This window comes from Poeciliopsis prolifica, unplaced genomic scaffold (genome assembly GCF_027474105.1).
Source record: "Poeciliopsis prolifica strain line A6 unplaced genomic scaffold, Auburn_PproV2 SCAFFOLD017, whole genome shotgun sequence".
Classification (NCBI taxonomy): domain Eukaryota; kingdom Metazoa; phylum Chordata; class Actinopteri; order Cyprinodontiformes; family Poeciliidae; genus Poeciliopsis; species Poeciliopsis prolifica.
Window position 1 is genome coordinate 7,336,683 of NW_026562392.1, and position 16,376 is coordinate 7,353,058.

Consider the following 16,376-nt stretch of genomic DNA (forward strand, 5'->3'; position numbering starts at 1 on the left):
TACGTTCTACAGTCATAAGTCACTGACTGATACTGTCAGTTTCTTATTTTATCATTCACTTCATGCTATCGTTGCTCAGTCAGGTGTTAATCTAAAGGATTTATCCCTCCATGGGTTCTCATAATTACTCTGTGTTGAATTAGTACACACTGCTTGCCATTTTATACAAGGGTATAAACAGCTGCAGCATTTCATTGTTAATCATTGATCCCTCTATTGGTTCCTGATGCAGGACTGGATGTATACAATCATTAGAAACCATACATGAAGAACTCTGAAATTGATATTGAGCTTTCATTCTATTGTTTGTAGATGATGTAATGTGTTTTAATCAACATTTCTTGAAGTGAAGACCTAATTACATGTATGCGTACCTTATTGATACCTGTATGTTAAACCTGTATGTGAAACAGGTATGTGCTGAGACAAAACAACAAAAAAAGACAAATGGAAAAAGCTATTACCTGCACACAGCTCGAGTCTAGAATGTGCTTAGAATATGTTGGTGTCTACCAGTGATGGATTAGGATGAAACATGATTTACAAATTCTCAACGTGGTTTAAATGGCACTATTTTCTTCTGTCTTTTTTAACTTTTGTTTGGCAGAAAAAAATAAACAGAAGACGCTTCTAAATTAGGTTATTGACTTTCTATTTCAAAGAGGTAGATCACTGAATGGTCAACAATAATTAGGAGATTTTTTTTGTGTTGGATGTGGGTTTTTTTCCCCATTTCTCTAAAGTTGTATCCTTGCTCAGGCATTTCTACCATTGCTCCATGTTTTGGTACTGATTATAACTACAGTAGCTTCCAACTTGACTACTGTTTTACTGTTACTCAATCACAATCACATTGTAGTTAAATGCTCTCAATTGTAGCATGGATAACAAGGTGGTAATTCCTCTTAAATATTCCTCTTAAATACATCCTGTTTTTGTTGTTGTGGCTTGCAGCGGAGTGTGGTGGTAGCTTCAAGGGAGAATCTACAGGGCGAATCCTGTCTCCGGGGTATCCATTTCCCTATGACAATAACTTAAGGTGCACCTGGACAATTGAAGTCAGCCCTGGCAACATTGTCAGGTAACTCTTCTCTGAGATTCATGCATCTATATTATGCATAACTTGTAAGTAGTATTTATACCTTTGAACTTTTTTCTAGTTGTTCCTGTTACAAACTGTTATAGTAAATCATCAACTCTCTAAAAACCAATGAACAAAACTGATAGGTCAGGGATAAAGTCTTGAAGAAGTGGAAATTATACCCAACTTATCAAAACCTACCCAAGGTTTCAACATCTTAAGAAGGTTTTTTTTCAGTCCAATGAGCACAGCTGAAAATCTGCAAAGAGTTGGTTATCCACCGAGACTGATAAGTGAGGCAGGGAGAGTAATAATCAGAGAGCCACCCTTCATGTCCAGCAAAAATTCAGCTTCTTTTCACCTGAGATAAACTAAGCTTAATAGTGAATCGTCACCATTCAGCCTTTTCAACAGTAACCTTGAAGAAACTAATGAGATTTGCACCTCAAATGAGAGAACACGTTTACATGGTAAGTGTTAGGGGTGCAGTCCACAAGTCTGCGCTTTATGAAAGTCTTCCAAGAAGAAAGCAGTTGTTGAAAGAAATCCATGAAGTACTATTTGCATTTGCCAAAACCCTGTGAGGGAGCAAACAAATGCAATAGATGCCAAAAGGTAAGACCAAAATTGTGCTTGTTTGGATACAGCACTGTCTCTGTCTGGCAGAAAAATAAAACAAAACTGTAAGTTACCTTAAGATGTTGTATGTTTCACAAAATATAGCATCTTTATGGGCTAAAGTTGTAGGGGCATCATCATGCTGTGGCAATGCATTTTATTTTATTTTTTTAGCAACGACAGAGAAGCTGATTAGAAGTGATGGGAAGAAATTTCATTGACAGGCTTGTTTATAGAATCTCACTATTTGAAACAGAGATACTTCTTGATACAACTTATGTGTAATAAACACCATGCCATGCAATATTTAGCAGATGTTGGTTGAAGTTCTAAAATTCTTTAGGACCTCAAAATTTGACAGAGACTTTGCCTATAACTGCATTGTAAGCCCATCTTTCATAGCCAAAGATCAGCTTTCCAAAACATCTAAATATTCTACAAGTATTTTATATTATTTATTTTTTGAGTCGAGTTGAAATCGAAAACCTGAGGAGTTTCCAACACGGTTAGAAGTCCTTAGGAGAGTTGGCCTCCAGCAACTCGTTCAAGAATGATTGGAAAAGAACAGCAATGGAGCCACAGGACTGCAAGAGACATGATGGCCTTTTTGTTCTGGTTGAAAGCGTCTTGTGTTACTTCATAATACAACTCGTTTTAGCTTTCAGGGTGAAGTAAACATGTTATACTTTCATAAAGTTGGTCATGATGATGCTCCTTGTCAGAGGAGTGGCTTTAGGCTATCACTTAATGAAATTGCAAATCAGTTTCTGGTCTTTTTCAAGACTTCTTAACTTTGTCTGAAAATGATCAGTGATTCCAAAACTTTGGTAAACAAAGTCAGTACAGTCAATATTTCAAGCTATTACTATTACTGTAGTTTTGTTCTTTTCTGTCTTTTTTTCCTATACTGTTTTTATTTTTTTAATTTTATTTTTAAAATCTGGGCTGTTCAAAGAAATACACACATAATAAACTCCACTTTTTTATTTCAAATTTACCTTTTTCAGTCTCCAGTTTCTTGCGTTCGACACAGAGGCGTCTCATGACATTCTGAAAGTCTGGGATGGGCCTCCTGAGAATGAGATGTCTCTGAAGGAGGTCAGCGGTTCACTGTTGCCTGAAGGAATTCACTCCACTCTCAACATTGTCACCATTCAGTTTGAGACGGACTTCTACATCACCAAATCTGGTTTTGCTATTGACTTCTCAAGTAAGTATGCCTTTTGTAGTTTGTTTGCTCTTGGAGTTATTGTAAAAGAGAAAAATACCCATATGCTTCAACTTACAGCACTCCAAGCAGTGGGATTGTGAAAAGGCTTCCTGTTTGCTATAATTTTTCACTGTCAACATTTATATTGCAAAGCATCCCTTTATCAATAACATGAGTGAAAGTGAAAGCTCAGAGTGTTTTACACTTCATTGCTGACTGTCTGCTGCTTGCTGCTCAGATATTAATGCCCTCCATGAGCTCTACTAATGACTAGTCTAAAAGCTAACGCACCTGAAAGAAAGTGGAAAATGAAATACTGTATCGAAGATGATAAGTTGGAAATGCCTTCACTTTAGCATAAAGGCATTGCTGGCTAATGTAAAAATCAATTATATAGAGTTCAGCGAATCCAAAATGGAATAGATTTTCTTGTTACGTATCATCCTCATGCACTGTTTGGCTAAGATACTCATTTTCAGATTAAAATAAAATTAGTAATGCAAAAGTAATTTTTCCACCGACAGTACACCCACTCAAAGATTTCCAAGTGGTGGTTGAGAATTTCACTAGAAATCCATGCAGAGTTTGATTCTGTTTTAAACTTTGTGATGTTTTTATCACGTTTACATTTTGTCTACTAGTCTTGTTTGTTGCTTTGTGGTCTGTCTTTTCATAGATTTATGTCTCTTTGTTCACTTTTCTGTTCTGTTTGCTCTTTGCAGAGTAATTTGACAATCATCACACCTGATTTCTTGCTACTCATTTATGCTTTCAGTGCATTTAGTTTTTGACTTTTATCAAATCTACTTGATTTTTGCCTTTGCTCCACCACTCAAGTCCAAACTTGTGTTCTTTTGTTTGTGTAAAAAACAGCAATTAGAATATGATTGGTCTTCAGATATCTAGTTATTGTAAATCTTTGACTTGCTGATATCATGTTTTGCTGATTCTGACTGTAACATATGTCTTATAGCAGCATTTAAGGTATGTTGTTCCATAATGACACTTTGCTCAACATTTTGCAATTTCTAATGTTCTTTGGAACATGTTTAATATTTAATCTTGACAGCAATGAACTGAAATTCAGATTTATTTTATATATTTGTAATTTCACAAATTCCCTTTCTCAAAGTAATTAGAAAAATGTATTCATAGATTTTGTGGTGACAATTATTTGGGTTGTTTTTTAGTTAGCTTGTGAATATGGAATGTCTGCATTGATGACAAACAAACCCATTAAATTTGTCTTTATCATTTAGGTCAGGGATGCACTTTTTAATTCAACCTTCAGATTATTTTATTTTCTAAGCTAATTACACTTTCCTATGTAAGCAACAAAATTGTATAAAACTCACAAATTTCAAGTTAAACCCTTAATAGTCTTGAAACGTGGAATATATGAGGGAAATATTATTTTTTTTTCACTAGACCACCCTTGCAGTCCTTGAGCTGCTGCACAGCTGTGGTCTGACTGATATCAGCCAGTAATTTGCTCAGTGTTGCCTATATTTTCAGCTTAACAGCTGTCTACTATGAGATATAAGTCTGGGTACATGTTCTTCACTGATTTCCTGCACGTTTGATCCTGAAATTCATATGCTACTGTATTGATGTGTCACATGTGTGTATCTCTGTATATGTTTGCCCTTCAGGTTCACTGGCAACAGCCTGCAGAGATCCAGGTATTCCCATGAATGGCAGTCGCAACGGAGAAGGGCGGGAGCCCGGCGACTCCGTGACCTTCTCTTGTGATCCGGGATATGAATTGCAGGGAGAGAGCAGAATCACCTGCATCCAAGTGGAAAATAGATACTACTGGCAGCCCAGCCCTCCAAGCTGCATCGGTGAGGAAGAGGGGCGATAGTGTGACTTGGAGAGAAAAGGATGGATGTGCATAGGCGATAGAGGAGTGTATGGATTGAAGGAGGGAGTGAGGGAAGATAGGGGATCAGAATAAATGAGAAATAGTGAGAAGAAGAGGAGAGTGAAAGTTACTTTAATAACAGGCTGCAGCTCTCCCTCACTGGTGTCTTTAAAATACATGAAGGTTAAACAAGACTCTTCAGATGTGTTTGAGCTGTTGCCAGCTCTTATGTGGACAAATCCACTTCAGTTGCCTGTTAAATACTGAGGGCTATAGTCTCCTGTCACATTGACTTATTAGAGCTTAGCTTCTAATTACTTAACAATGCAATTAGAAATAATTACACCAAGTAGTTTAATGGAGTTAAAGTTGCTGGTGGCTTATCTAAGGACAGTGGTATTCAGCTTTTGAAGAACCTTGTTGCATTTACTGGTCTTGTACAATCATTACAAATCCTTTACAATTGTAAAGCTGGTCTTATTTAAGGGTAAGAGGAGTTTACAACATTCAGCTGCCATCAATGTCTTTTTTTAATTTTATGGACTGAAATTCAATAAAAGTTTGAACCCTAAACACTGAATTACTGTATTAAAGTTACAGAATAAGAATGTTATTTTTTATATATCTGGAAAGACTTTAATATATTTTTAGATGCACATAATATGTAAGAGTACTTTGATTGTGTTAAAACATATTTGTTCACTCTGCATGTTTGTTAGATACTTTGACGTAAGCCTGAATGTCACATAAAACAGAAAAAAAAACAAATAAACAAAAAAATAAAGACTTTAAACTTGGTCTCAATATTTTCAGACATGAATCTCATAAACATGAGATCCAAACCTGCATCTCATGTTCAGGTGTGGAAGCAAGCATCAATGTAAGGGTCACATCGCAGGTTATTCAAAATAAAAAGCACTGACTGTTTAATCAGAATTTTGATTTTAGTTTCTGTTTATCTTTTGTCTTGAGATATTATCATTTTAAAAGTAACTGACAGCTGATTATAATAGTTTTATTTTCTCAACAATTTTTTTGTGAAATATTCATATGTTAAGCTAGTCATTGTGAATGTATAACAAACTAGAGGTTATGACTATGATGCAATATTTCATTTAAAACATTAGAAAAACATTAATTTTGGCCTATTACTGAGGCCCAGAAGATTATTCTTTAAATTCTTTGCTGCTAAAATGTCAAACGAGGTTATAAAGGTTCAGTCATTTCCATTGAATGACCTGCTGTCCTCCTTTTTCCCCACCTGTGACCAAATTCTGCTTGCATAAAGACTTTGCAGGAGGACAGGAACATTGAATAACTTTTTGTACCTGCCGTTTTTCTTCTATTTATTTCTTCTTTTCTGCTTTACCACTTAAGCCCCATGTGGTGGGAATGTGACCGGGTCTTCTGGATTTATCCTGTCTCCAAACTATCCACACCCGTACCCACACAGCAAAGACTGTGACTGGCTGATTGCAGTTCACTCCGACTACGTGATTTCTCTGGCCTTCATCAGGTAAACTGACAATGTCATAATTTAAAGACAATTTATGAATAAAGCCATCGTACCATGTACAACTTAAATAGAATAAGCATGAATTATACCACTTATTCCCATTATTCAGAAAACAATAGTGTGAAATTAATGTCTCGGGGTCAGCTCTCCCCTATACCAATTTTGTGCTAAAGTCTTATATATGTCAGACAACTGTGTAAAAATGTAAAATTTTAATCGTTCAAAACAAACAAACAAACAAAAAACTATATTCTGTATTTTGAGGACATGGTTTACTGGCTTGAAGAATAAAGCTTTTTCCAAACCTGTTATGTTTCTAACCTGGCCGTAAGTCAATGAACCCAGTTCTCCTTTGGTGCACAGCAGCTCAGCGTGTGCCATAGAAATGCTTGTTTTCTGCTGTGGAACCAGCTAAGACATAACCGCATGGAGAAAAGTTTGAAATGTGTGCTATGCAGAGAACCGTGTTTGAGTCCAGGTGTATTTGGAGATAATGGAATTCTGAATTTTCTCAGTAGACAGCTGGAAGACATTCCATCCACTTTGCTCAGACATGCTGACACTGAATATTTGGGTGAACACTTCGTGGAAGAAGTGTGATATGAGTGCTGCTCATTTCTTGTGCTGAAAACAAAACAAAACAAAAAAAACAGACCATGAACTTTATATTATTAATTGCAAACTAAGAATGTGGCCTGACTCCAAAAATTTCATAGGACTACTTCTTCTCACATATATATGTATATATATATTTTTTTTCTATGAAGACATACAGAACAGCATTGGTTTATCCTTTCAGCAGCATCTGTCTTCTCTCACTGAAGTAGAAACAAGTCTCCAGAATTCTTTTCTGCAACTTTTTCTTTCAAAACAAAACGCTAATAAAGTTACCACAATCCAGGCTCCCTCTTGGGAATCCCAAATGAAAGAATGGAGATATGATTTTAAATTGGAGCTGCCTTGATCTAACTCAAACGCAATTATCTCAAAGCTATTTACATTTTTGTCATAAACCGTGCTCATTATTTTGAAAACAAATGCTCCTCTCCCTCTTGGTGCGGCATCTGATTTGATATACAGTGCTACAATATGAAACGATCTTTTCACACTGCATTGCCATCGCCGTCTGGGAAGATTTTGTGCCACTGCAGTGTCACAACAATTTAATCTCCTCTCACCTCTCTGGTGAGATATCTTCTTTTTTTATATATATATCTCTTTGTATCAAGCCACAAAGCAAATCTCTTGGCCTGACTCACATTTGCACAGCAACACGTAGTCTCATTTTAAAACCATCTCTTAATGTGCATTCTGGTGGCTGGACATTAGCAAAACAATAACTTTTATCTTTTGTCTTTTTTGCTACTTTTTTCACAGCTTCAGCATTGAACCCAACTATGACTTTTTGTACATATATGATGGGCCTGATAGCAGCGCTCATCTGATTGGCAGTTTCCAAGACAGTAAACTTCCAGAGAAGATTGAGAGCACCTCCAACTTCATGTACTTGGCATTTCGAAGCGATGGCACTGTGAGCTACACTGGCTTTCACTTGGAATACAAAGGTACTGTAATTGCCTTTGCAAAGTGAGATTCTATTTTTACAGAATAATTTTCTGTGTTGGCGCGGCGGGATTTTACGGTGATGAATTATAAATGAAGAAATTTGAATTTAGAAATGTCCACGGCTATGTTATTTAGCCTTGAATTTATCCCTGTATTTTTACTTGTTTACCAAATGAATACACCATTCGTTTATGGAGCTTTAATTATTCTGGCGGATCTCTTGCTTTCTGTTTGATGATCTACATTTATATTAATTTATGCCCAAGTACGAGCTTACTTATGTTTCACAGTTATTCCTCTTGTAAAAGCTTTGTTATTTTGATTGACAGCAAAACTGCGGGAGGCTTGTTTTGATCCTGGGAATGTAATGAACGGCACTAGAATGGGTGCAGACTACAAGCTGGGATCTATGGTGACATTTCATTGTGAGGCTGGGTACCTGCTTCAGGGCCACTCCACACTCACATGTGTCATGGGCAACAGCAAGAGACCAGAATGGGACCGAGCCAAACCTACCTGTCAAGGTAAGAGACATGTCAGCTATGAAAGCCCTGAGGTGCTTAATTCTTTACTACTAGATCCAGCTTTAGTACAAAAAGTACTTTAATGTCATGACTTTTTGTGGATAAAATAGGGGCTTGTAGTTTATTTCAAATATTCATACAACATTTATGCACCATGCGGATCCTAAGCATGGACTGTAATAATGTATTTTCTTCTGCAAGGGAATGCACAGAACAGTCTGGTCAATCATTTCATTACCATTAGCTTAGGTGAAACGCCTTACAGACATAGATCACAATCATCTCATAGGAAAATCTCCTTTCTAGAAAATTAAGTCAAATACATTTGAAGACCTGCAGCCAATTTTCTATGTTAGATTAGAAATCTGCCTTTTAAAGCTCAATAACAATCTATATTTTGGGCTTTGTCTCTTCCAAAATGTATATTCTTTCATGGTAAAATGTTTTCCAGCTCCTCTTAGAGACTAATTGCGTTAGATGTAAAATCCCTCCAGCAAATTCTTGGTCTTCTCAGGGGTACAGCATCCAAATCACTGCAGATGGCTTGCCCACCTGTCCAGCTCATACTTCATTTTTGTTGCAACATAACACGATTTTGAGGAATTTTAGCTCTCAATGTTGATACAGCAGCTTAACTCCAATGTGGAGGACATAACACTCTTTTGGTTATTACACTAGCCTGAAACCTCAGCTTTATTCCACATAGTTTCTGTCTTTTCTCAAAGAGACGGAAAGTTAAATCCTATGTTTAGTTGCAAAAAAAAAAAAACACGTTTTTCCAACTTTTCTTTGGCTTGGACTTAAGAAAAGTCCAAGCCTAGATTTTGAAATGTTCAGATTTTCAAAATTTGAAAATTTTGATAAGGTCCAAATTTTTTGTGTCTGTTTTTTAGAAAATGAACATCATTCATTATACAGACTAGATTAAATTTAAATAAAAATATCCTGTAAAGAGCTCTTCATGCATGAAGACGTGGCCTATTATTCAATAATCAGAATCTGTAGTTCAACATTCAGTGATGAAAATGGATGTCCACCTACTTAATTTTTTTATTTAAAAATTATAACAGCACAAAACCAAATGTTTAATGTACATACAAACATAGAAAACAAACTGTCACAAGCCTTGTTCTGTGTTTTGAAAGTGCTTACACCAAGAATTTATTTTAAAGATGTTTAAAGAAACGTGTCTGTGTTACAAAGTAAAGAAAGAAATAGAAACAATTTAAGGTGATGGAAGAAACTACACAGTATCTCCCCCACAATTACAACACTTAATGGATTTTTGAAGTATCGTATCTGCTAAGGTTAACTTACAATTTAGCTCCTATTTCATTGGGAAATGGGATCACCCACTTTCACGCCAGGGAGAAATTCATTACCTTTACAGTTGGAACGTGCAAAACTTGACTAATCAGTGCTGAAGATAAGAGTAGTACTAAAGAATATGAGCATCCCTCTGCAACGGTTGTCACTCAGACACCAAGTCTGAAAAGATCACCCAACCGAGCTGAATGTCATGCACCAATGCACTGAATGTCGAGTGACTCTTCCGTCATTTTATTTAGAGATAAGCTGATGTAGTTGTCATTTTTCATATTTTGAAAAGGTTAAAAGTGTACTTTATTTTATGTCAAACTGTATTATCAGCAGCTGCATTCTTGCAAATATTCACTATTTTATGTGTTCATACCATACCCACTTGTGTTTTAAAACTTGTATCGAAGAGGACTCTGTTGTTGACATACTGGAATAGGACTAGAATAGGACTAACAATGATGTCAAAATTATTTTTACCTTTAGAATTTTACTATTCTATTCTAATGAATGAAAAGTGTATACATTTTTAACCACATATATCCTTTAATGATAAGTGGTACACTTCTTACCCCCATGGAAATCCTTTTGCATATTCTCAAAGCTTTTATGCACATTTCCACTTGGATTTTCTTCTAGAACTGTCTCCAGTTGTTCACAGATGACCACTTAGTCATTATTATAAATAATTTTTGACATCTCTTCTTTGTAAAAATGGAAGTGCAAAACATTCTGGCACAACTAACCCTTTCATGGTGAATTCATTACTATTTTATGGTGTATATATACGATTTAGCCACAAATCCATTTTGACATTTTGCCCTCTACCATGTTTTTTTTACCTTCGGTATGGTTTGCATCAGCAGTCGATGTCTGCCAAAGTGAACACAAGGTTTTCAGCAGGAAATGGTCATCTTTTAATTCAGATAATATGGATTTGGCCATGCCTCAATTTTCCAAACAATTTGTCCCACTTTTTATACAGTATGAATTCTGCATGGTGTTGGAAGAGTTCACTGGTGTGATTTGAATTTGCTGAACTTAAAGGCAGAGTTCAAGAAGATTTTTGATATGAGACTATGTGAAAATTATCTACAGTTTTACCTCTCCTTGAAATGTTCCTCTGTATAATGACATGGTGTGTGATGAGATCAAAATAGAAATGGCACAAAATAAAGAAAATAAGATCCATTTGAAGTATGCATTAGAATTATACTGAGTAGCAATGGAGAGGATTTTATACTTTTATATGATTTAAAAGTACATTATTTCACAGTGATTTTTTCTTTGTAAACTCAAGTGGTAATATTTTCTCTGCCAACCTGACTGACAAAAAAGCTTTTATGTAAAATAAACATTAATATATAGTGATATTCATGTTGATCCTGGATTTATCAAATAAGATAATCCACCTTTGTAGGCATTAATTCAAACTGACTAAATCTTTGCTTTCCTTAAGCTTTCAAACAATCTTGAAAAAAAAAAAAAAGAATATATATCCCGTTTCTGTCCCTACATTTGTTTGATTTTGCTCTAGCAGTTTCCTTTTTCTATGAAAATAATTCACATTTAAGTGGTGATGAGGCTCTTTAAATGCAATCAGCTCAAAGTCTTGGAACGCTGAACATCTTTATTCACAGCTGTTGTCTGGCAGACTCTTACACTGAAGATCTGATCTTTCTCGAAACAACGCTTTAAAACTTTAATCTTAAAAGTTTAAATAATGTCCACATTTAATTAAAAATGTTACTTTTCTTCCTGACCATCTAGGGAATTCTAACCAATCAAAGAAAACACAGAAGTATGTCGAATCTCATGTTCAGCATTACACCATGAAAACTCATTTTTTAAGGTCTCTCATGAAAATGAGAGACCCAGAGCAATAGGGTATTTTCTAAGAGCAGTTTCCTTAAATTACCTTTCCCATATGTTCATCAGCATAGCATGAGTGAGAGTCCCGTTTGCTATTGTCACATATGTTTAATTTCATGCTTCTTGCTTCTTCAAAATTCAAATATGACTAAATTGCTTATGGGTCACTTTAAATAACTTTTTCTAAATGCTTCTTGTGTGTTTTGCTATATGAAGTGGTGGCACCCGTGTGTGTTGGTCGAGTTGGTCTAGAGCAGCTGGTGACAACTATCCATTGACAAATGAGTGCATGTTTGTTTACTGTTGCGGGTCCCATACCTGATGGCTCCGTCCGTCAGGTCTGACATAAGCACATGAGGGAGCCTCTTGGCAAATTAGGTATATCATGAGGAGCTTAAGATGAGTTTCTAGAATGCGATACAAATGCAGGGCAGATTTAGTCCTATATTACTGAGTTATTAGCCAAATAAATACCTGTCAACAGTAATATGAGGAAATATAGTCCATAAACACATGCAGTAGTTATGTGTGCAAAATGACAAAAAGGCGATGAATGTAAATGAATAAAACAGTTAATATAATTACTAAAAAAGGCTAAGAAGATGTGCAAACCACATGTTTAACACCAATCCCATTTAGAACAGCCTTCCAGTTTTTACCAGTTCCACCTCTGACTATTGTCTGATTATAGTCCATTTACTAATTTCTATTTAGCTGCTCTCATGCTGCAAAACTGGGCACTGTTCACTTCCATTTTTACAAAGAAGAGATGTCAAAAATTATCTTAGATCTAAAGTTGTCCTTTAGATATTTCTGTTTTTTTTGTTTTGTTTTGTTTTTAACTCTCTGCTTTGGGTCATTTTGTTAAAATGTCAACATTTACTTAGGATAGATTTGTGTAAAAATCCTATTCTTTTTAATTTGGCCAGACTTTATGAATAAATCATAACTTATCTACAGTGATCTGGAACTGATGAGAACGCTGCTGCTCGCGTTCTCACTAGAACCAGGAAGATAGAGCACATAACACCAGTTTTAAAGTCCCTCCACTGGCTCCCTGTAGCTCAAAGAATAGATTTTAAAATACTGTTGTTAGTTTACAAATCACTGAACGGTTTAGCACCACAATACATCAAAGATCTGCTGTTGTTGTATCAACCTGCCAGACCTCTCAGGTCTTCTGGTTCTGGTCTGCTCTGCATCCCCAGAACCAGAACCAAGAGAGGAGAAGCAGCTTTCAGCATCTATGCACCAAAAATTTGGAACAAACTTCCAGAAAACTGTAAAACAGCGGAAACCCTGACTTCCTTTAAATCTCAACTAAAAACACACCTGTTTAGAATTGTATTTGAAATGTAATATGTAACAATGTATCGTTTATTCCATGATGCATGACTTTCTTTTTTTGTGTTTATAATGTAAAGCACTTTGAAATGCTTTGCTGCTGAAATGTGCTATACAAATAAAATTTGATTTTGATTTTTGATTATTTAGTTTCATACCATCATAAAAAAGTGTGTACACCTGTAGGATCACTTCATCCAGATGGATGCTGCTCACCCTGTACTCATAAAAATGTCTCTAAAACATTTCTGAAAACTGTTATCAATGTGCTGGCAAGAATATTTGTCAGCAGCTTAACATGAAAAGGATTTTCTTTTTTCAAACTCTTTTCTTTAAGTGCTTATTTTGCATTCTTCCACATATAAATTGTATGTAGTTTATTCAGTTTTCTCCCAGGATGTATGATGTATGATATGACTACTTGACATTAGTTAAATTTGCCTTTGTGTTTCTTGTTTCCCTGTAGCTCCCTGCGGAGGTCACTTCACTGGTTTAGAGGGAACAGTTCTCTCCCCAAACTACCCACATAATTACACCAGAGGTCAGAGCTGTGTCTATGACATCTTTGTCCCGGGAGACTTTGGTAAGCATTTTAAGCATTATTTGCATGAAGTTCTAGAAAAATGATGTCGACCTTTTTCTGTCCATTTTTATGAGGTAAAGTTGCAAAGGAGCATGTTTACTTCAGACCTGAAGCAAGAATATTTAACTTCCAGAGTTAATGTTTTGTGGAGGGTTTTGTGAAGTTTGTCAAATGAGGATCAGACATGTTACATGAGAAAATACAAGCTTACTGTCAAATGTGGTCACAGGTGACAAGGAATTACCAATCCAAACATCCCGGCTTGCATTATTCATTACTCTGAAGAGCTTAATTTGTGCATTTTCAGTGTTTGATGCTAACAGCCATTTGTGTTCGAGTGAATGTTTTTCCTGTGCTGAAGTACCTGTTATTCAATCTATATAATCTTACAAAGGGATTATTTTCGGGTCAAGATGATGGAAAACGTTAGCTACTGGTATATGACAAAGGAAATCTCTGTTGGTACATAGTTACTTTGAATGTGATATGTGTGATTCTCAGTCACTGTTCATCATGGATGTGCTTGAATCAGAGCAAACAATTGTAAATGTTAACATGAAAAATGGTCTTCCCAGCAGGAGTAGTAGAAAGATCGGTCAAACCGCAAATGCTTTGTGCAAATAGAAGGAGCAGAGGAATTGTCAGCTGATCGGGGCATATTTGCTTATATAAAATTTTGCGTACATCCCATGAAGACCTTGACATATTTCTGCTCAACAGTCCCTGGTATTCATAATAAGCTGCAGAAATCCAGGCAGCTTTTTATTCACTAAACCCCCACATTCATGAAACACACATTCATCCCTTGTGTGATGATCCTCTCTGACTGTTTACATCTTTTGCTCCTATCTCCTGCTGCTCCTGGTGTCCGGGAACCCACAGGTCTTTTTTAATAAATAATGCATCAAAATGCTGTCTTTCCTAAATTGCTGGCACAGGCTTAATGGTGTGTAGAATTTGCCAAGCAATATTCCCACCTGTGCCTCTGACTTTTCTTTTTGGGGATGTGCTGTAGAAACCGAAGCTATTGATGATGAGCAAGACAGCTGTGATGTGGCTTGATTGAAATGCTCTCTGAACAACTGGGAGTCACAACCCAGTTGGAACAAAGCAACGATGTTGGGTTGAAAATGAAAGCATGATGTTGTGAATGTTTATAGCACATGCTCTTATTTAGAGGGTAACACATCAAGCTTTTTAAAATGAAACTAAAACCAAATAAACATGTAGTTTTAAAGGGGAAAAAACCCCAGAAGCCTTATAAAGAAACTATTTTGGTATTTTATCCTTCAATCAATTTATGAATAACATAGAAATCCCATATATCTGCATTTTAGAAAATATCTAGTGATATTTGAGCTTGAGTTATATGGAGAATAATTAGTCAGTGATATACTCTAAACATTTCCTTCTATTAGTTTTGATTATTACTGCATAGAACTACTGTAAACCCCAGTGTTTTTTTTGAATATCATATAAAACCACTAGAAATATGTTTTTAATCATTTTCAAGTCAATGCTTCCTCCAACAAAAGCAGTAATCCAATAAATTTCAATACATTAGTCCTCATATCCAAGAATATTATTAGAAAGTTGAGTGGAAGAAAAGTGGGGTAGAAAAAGGTACTTGAGAAAGGGGGATAAACACTTACCTTGAGAGAATCATGTTTAAGTCCAAAGGACATGAACCAGAAACAACGTTAAAAGCCTCTTATCTGGGCTAATGCAGCAAAGAATTTAACTGTTAATCAATGATTCAAAGACCTCTTTTCACATGAAAGTACATTTTGCATTTCATTTTGAAATCGAGGTCCCAGAGTCTGGGTGAAGAGTGCAGAGGCACAGAATCCAAGTTGTTTGAGGTTCAGAGCCTCCAGTGGGGAGCCACGTCACCTGCTGCTGTTTGTCCACCAAGTTTTATCCACAGTCAGTGGAGCCATCTACTCGGACATATTGAAGCACTTCAGGCTTTCCTCTTCCGACAAGCTTTATTGTGCCTCTAACATCATTTTCCAGCAGACATTGCTCACTCTGGCCAAAGTACCAATCTCTAGTTTAGAACACAGCGTCCTCTGGTTGATTGGCCAGTGAAATTGCGTTGGCGAAACTGTTGTTTCATAGACAAGAGACATCAGAACCACAATTACAGAGATGAAGGGCATCAAAACAACCCAGAGGCTCATGTTAGTATGTGAACTGTAAAGTACATGGACATACTCTTCTTTAGGATGACATTTCTGTATCAAAAAATTGTTTTCTTCCTGTTGGCATTTATATTTGTTTTATTTTACTCCGTTATGTGTGTATTATATAGTATAAAGGCCTGAGATCTACATATAAACCAGAGCAGTAAAGTTGGTACTTTCAACCTTCAGATAGGGCTCTTTGAGGAAAAATTATTTCCTCTCTGTTGCAGCTTGACAGTAGACAATCAGCTTTAGGCAGTATTATAAAAGGAATCACATTTCAGAGGCTCGTACACAGGTGATTGAAATTTGTAACCGCCGAGGGTAGAGTGTCAGATGTGTGTCTTATTCTGTCCTTCATATGATCTGTGGCATACTATAATCCTTTGAGACATTGTGTCAGCTTGCTTGCAGTTTCAGAAAAAAAATAAAATAAAACAAAAATCATCTCCTGACTCTGCTTCCACCTGAGGGATATATGAAGGGTTGAGGATTAAATCATTATGTGAGTCTATTTCTTTTTTTACATGATCATTTCACAGCATGAAATTATAATGCAAGCTCTGAAGCTTTTACTCTGAATTCAGTTGGAGTTTCCATGTCATTTATTTAACTTCACCACACAACTCACTAATCTCTGGATGTGTTCTTTAAGGTTGCAGATTTTCTTAATTGGAGATCATAAACGATGAAGA

General features: G+C 36.0%; 1 protein-coding gene across 2 annotated transcripts in view; it reads left to right on the forward strand.

Annotated features, from left to right (window-relative positions):
- Positions 1-16,376, forward strand: part of LOC129367504 (CUB and sushi domain-containing protein 3-like) — a 230,972-nt gene that overhangs the window by 100,543 nt on the left and 114,053 nt on the right. For both annotated transcript variants that reach the window (XM_055042010.1, XM_055042011.1), the window contains exons 25-31: positions 955-1,081; positions 2,707-2,909; positions 4,562-4,753; positions 6,151-6,289; positions 7,667-7,854; positions 8,185-8,379; positions 13,379-13,495. In XM_055042010.1, the coding sequence (XP_054897985.1) occupies positions 955-1,081; positions 2,707-2,909; positions 4,562-4,753; positions 6,151-6,289; positions 7,667-7,854; positions 8,185-8,379; positions 13,379-13,495 (1,161 nt within the window). The remainder of the gene's footprint in view (positions 1-954; positions 1,082-2,706; positions 2,910-4,561; positions 4,754-6,150; positions 6,290-7,666; positions 7,855-8,184; positions 8,380-13,378; positions 13,496-16,376) is intronic.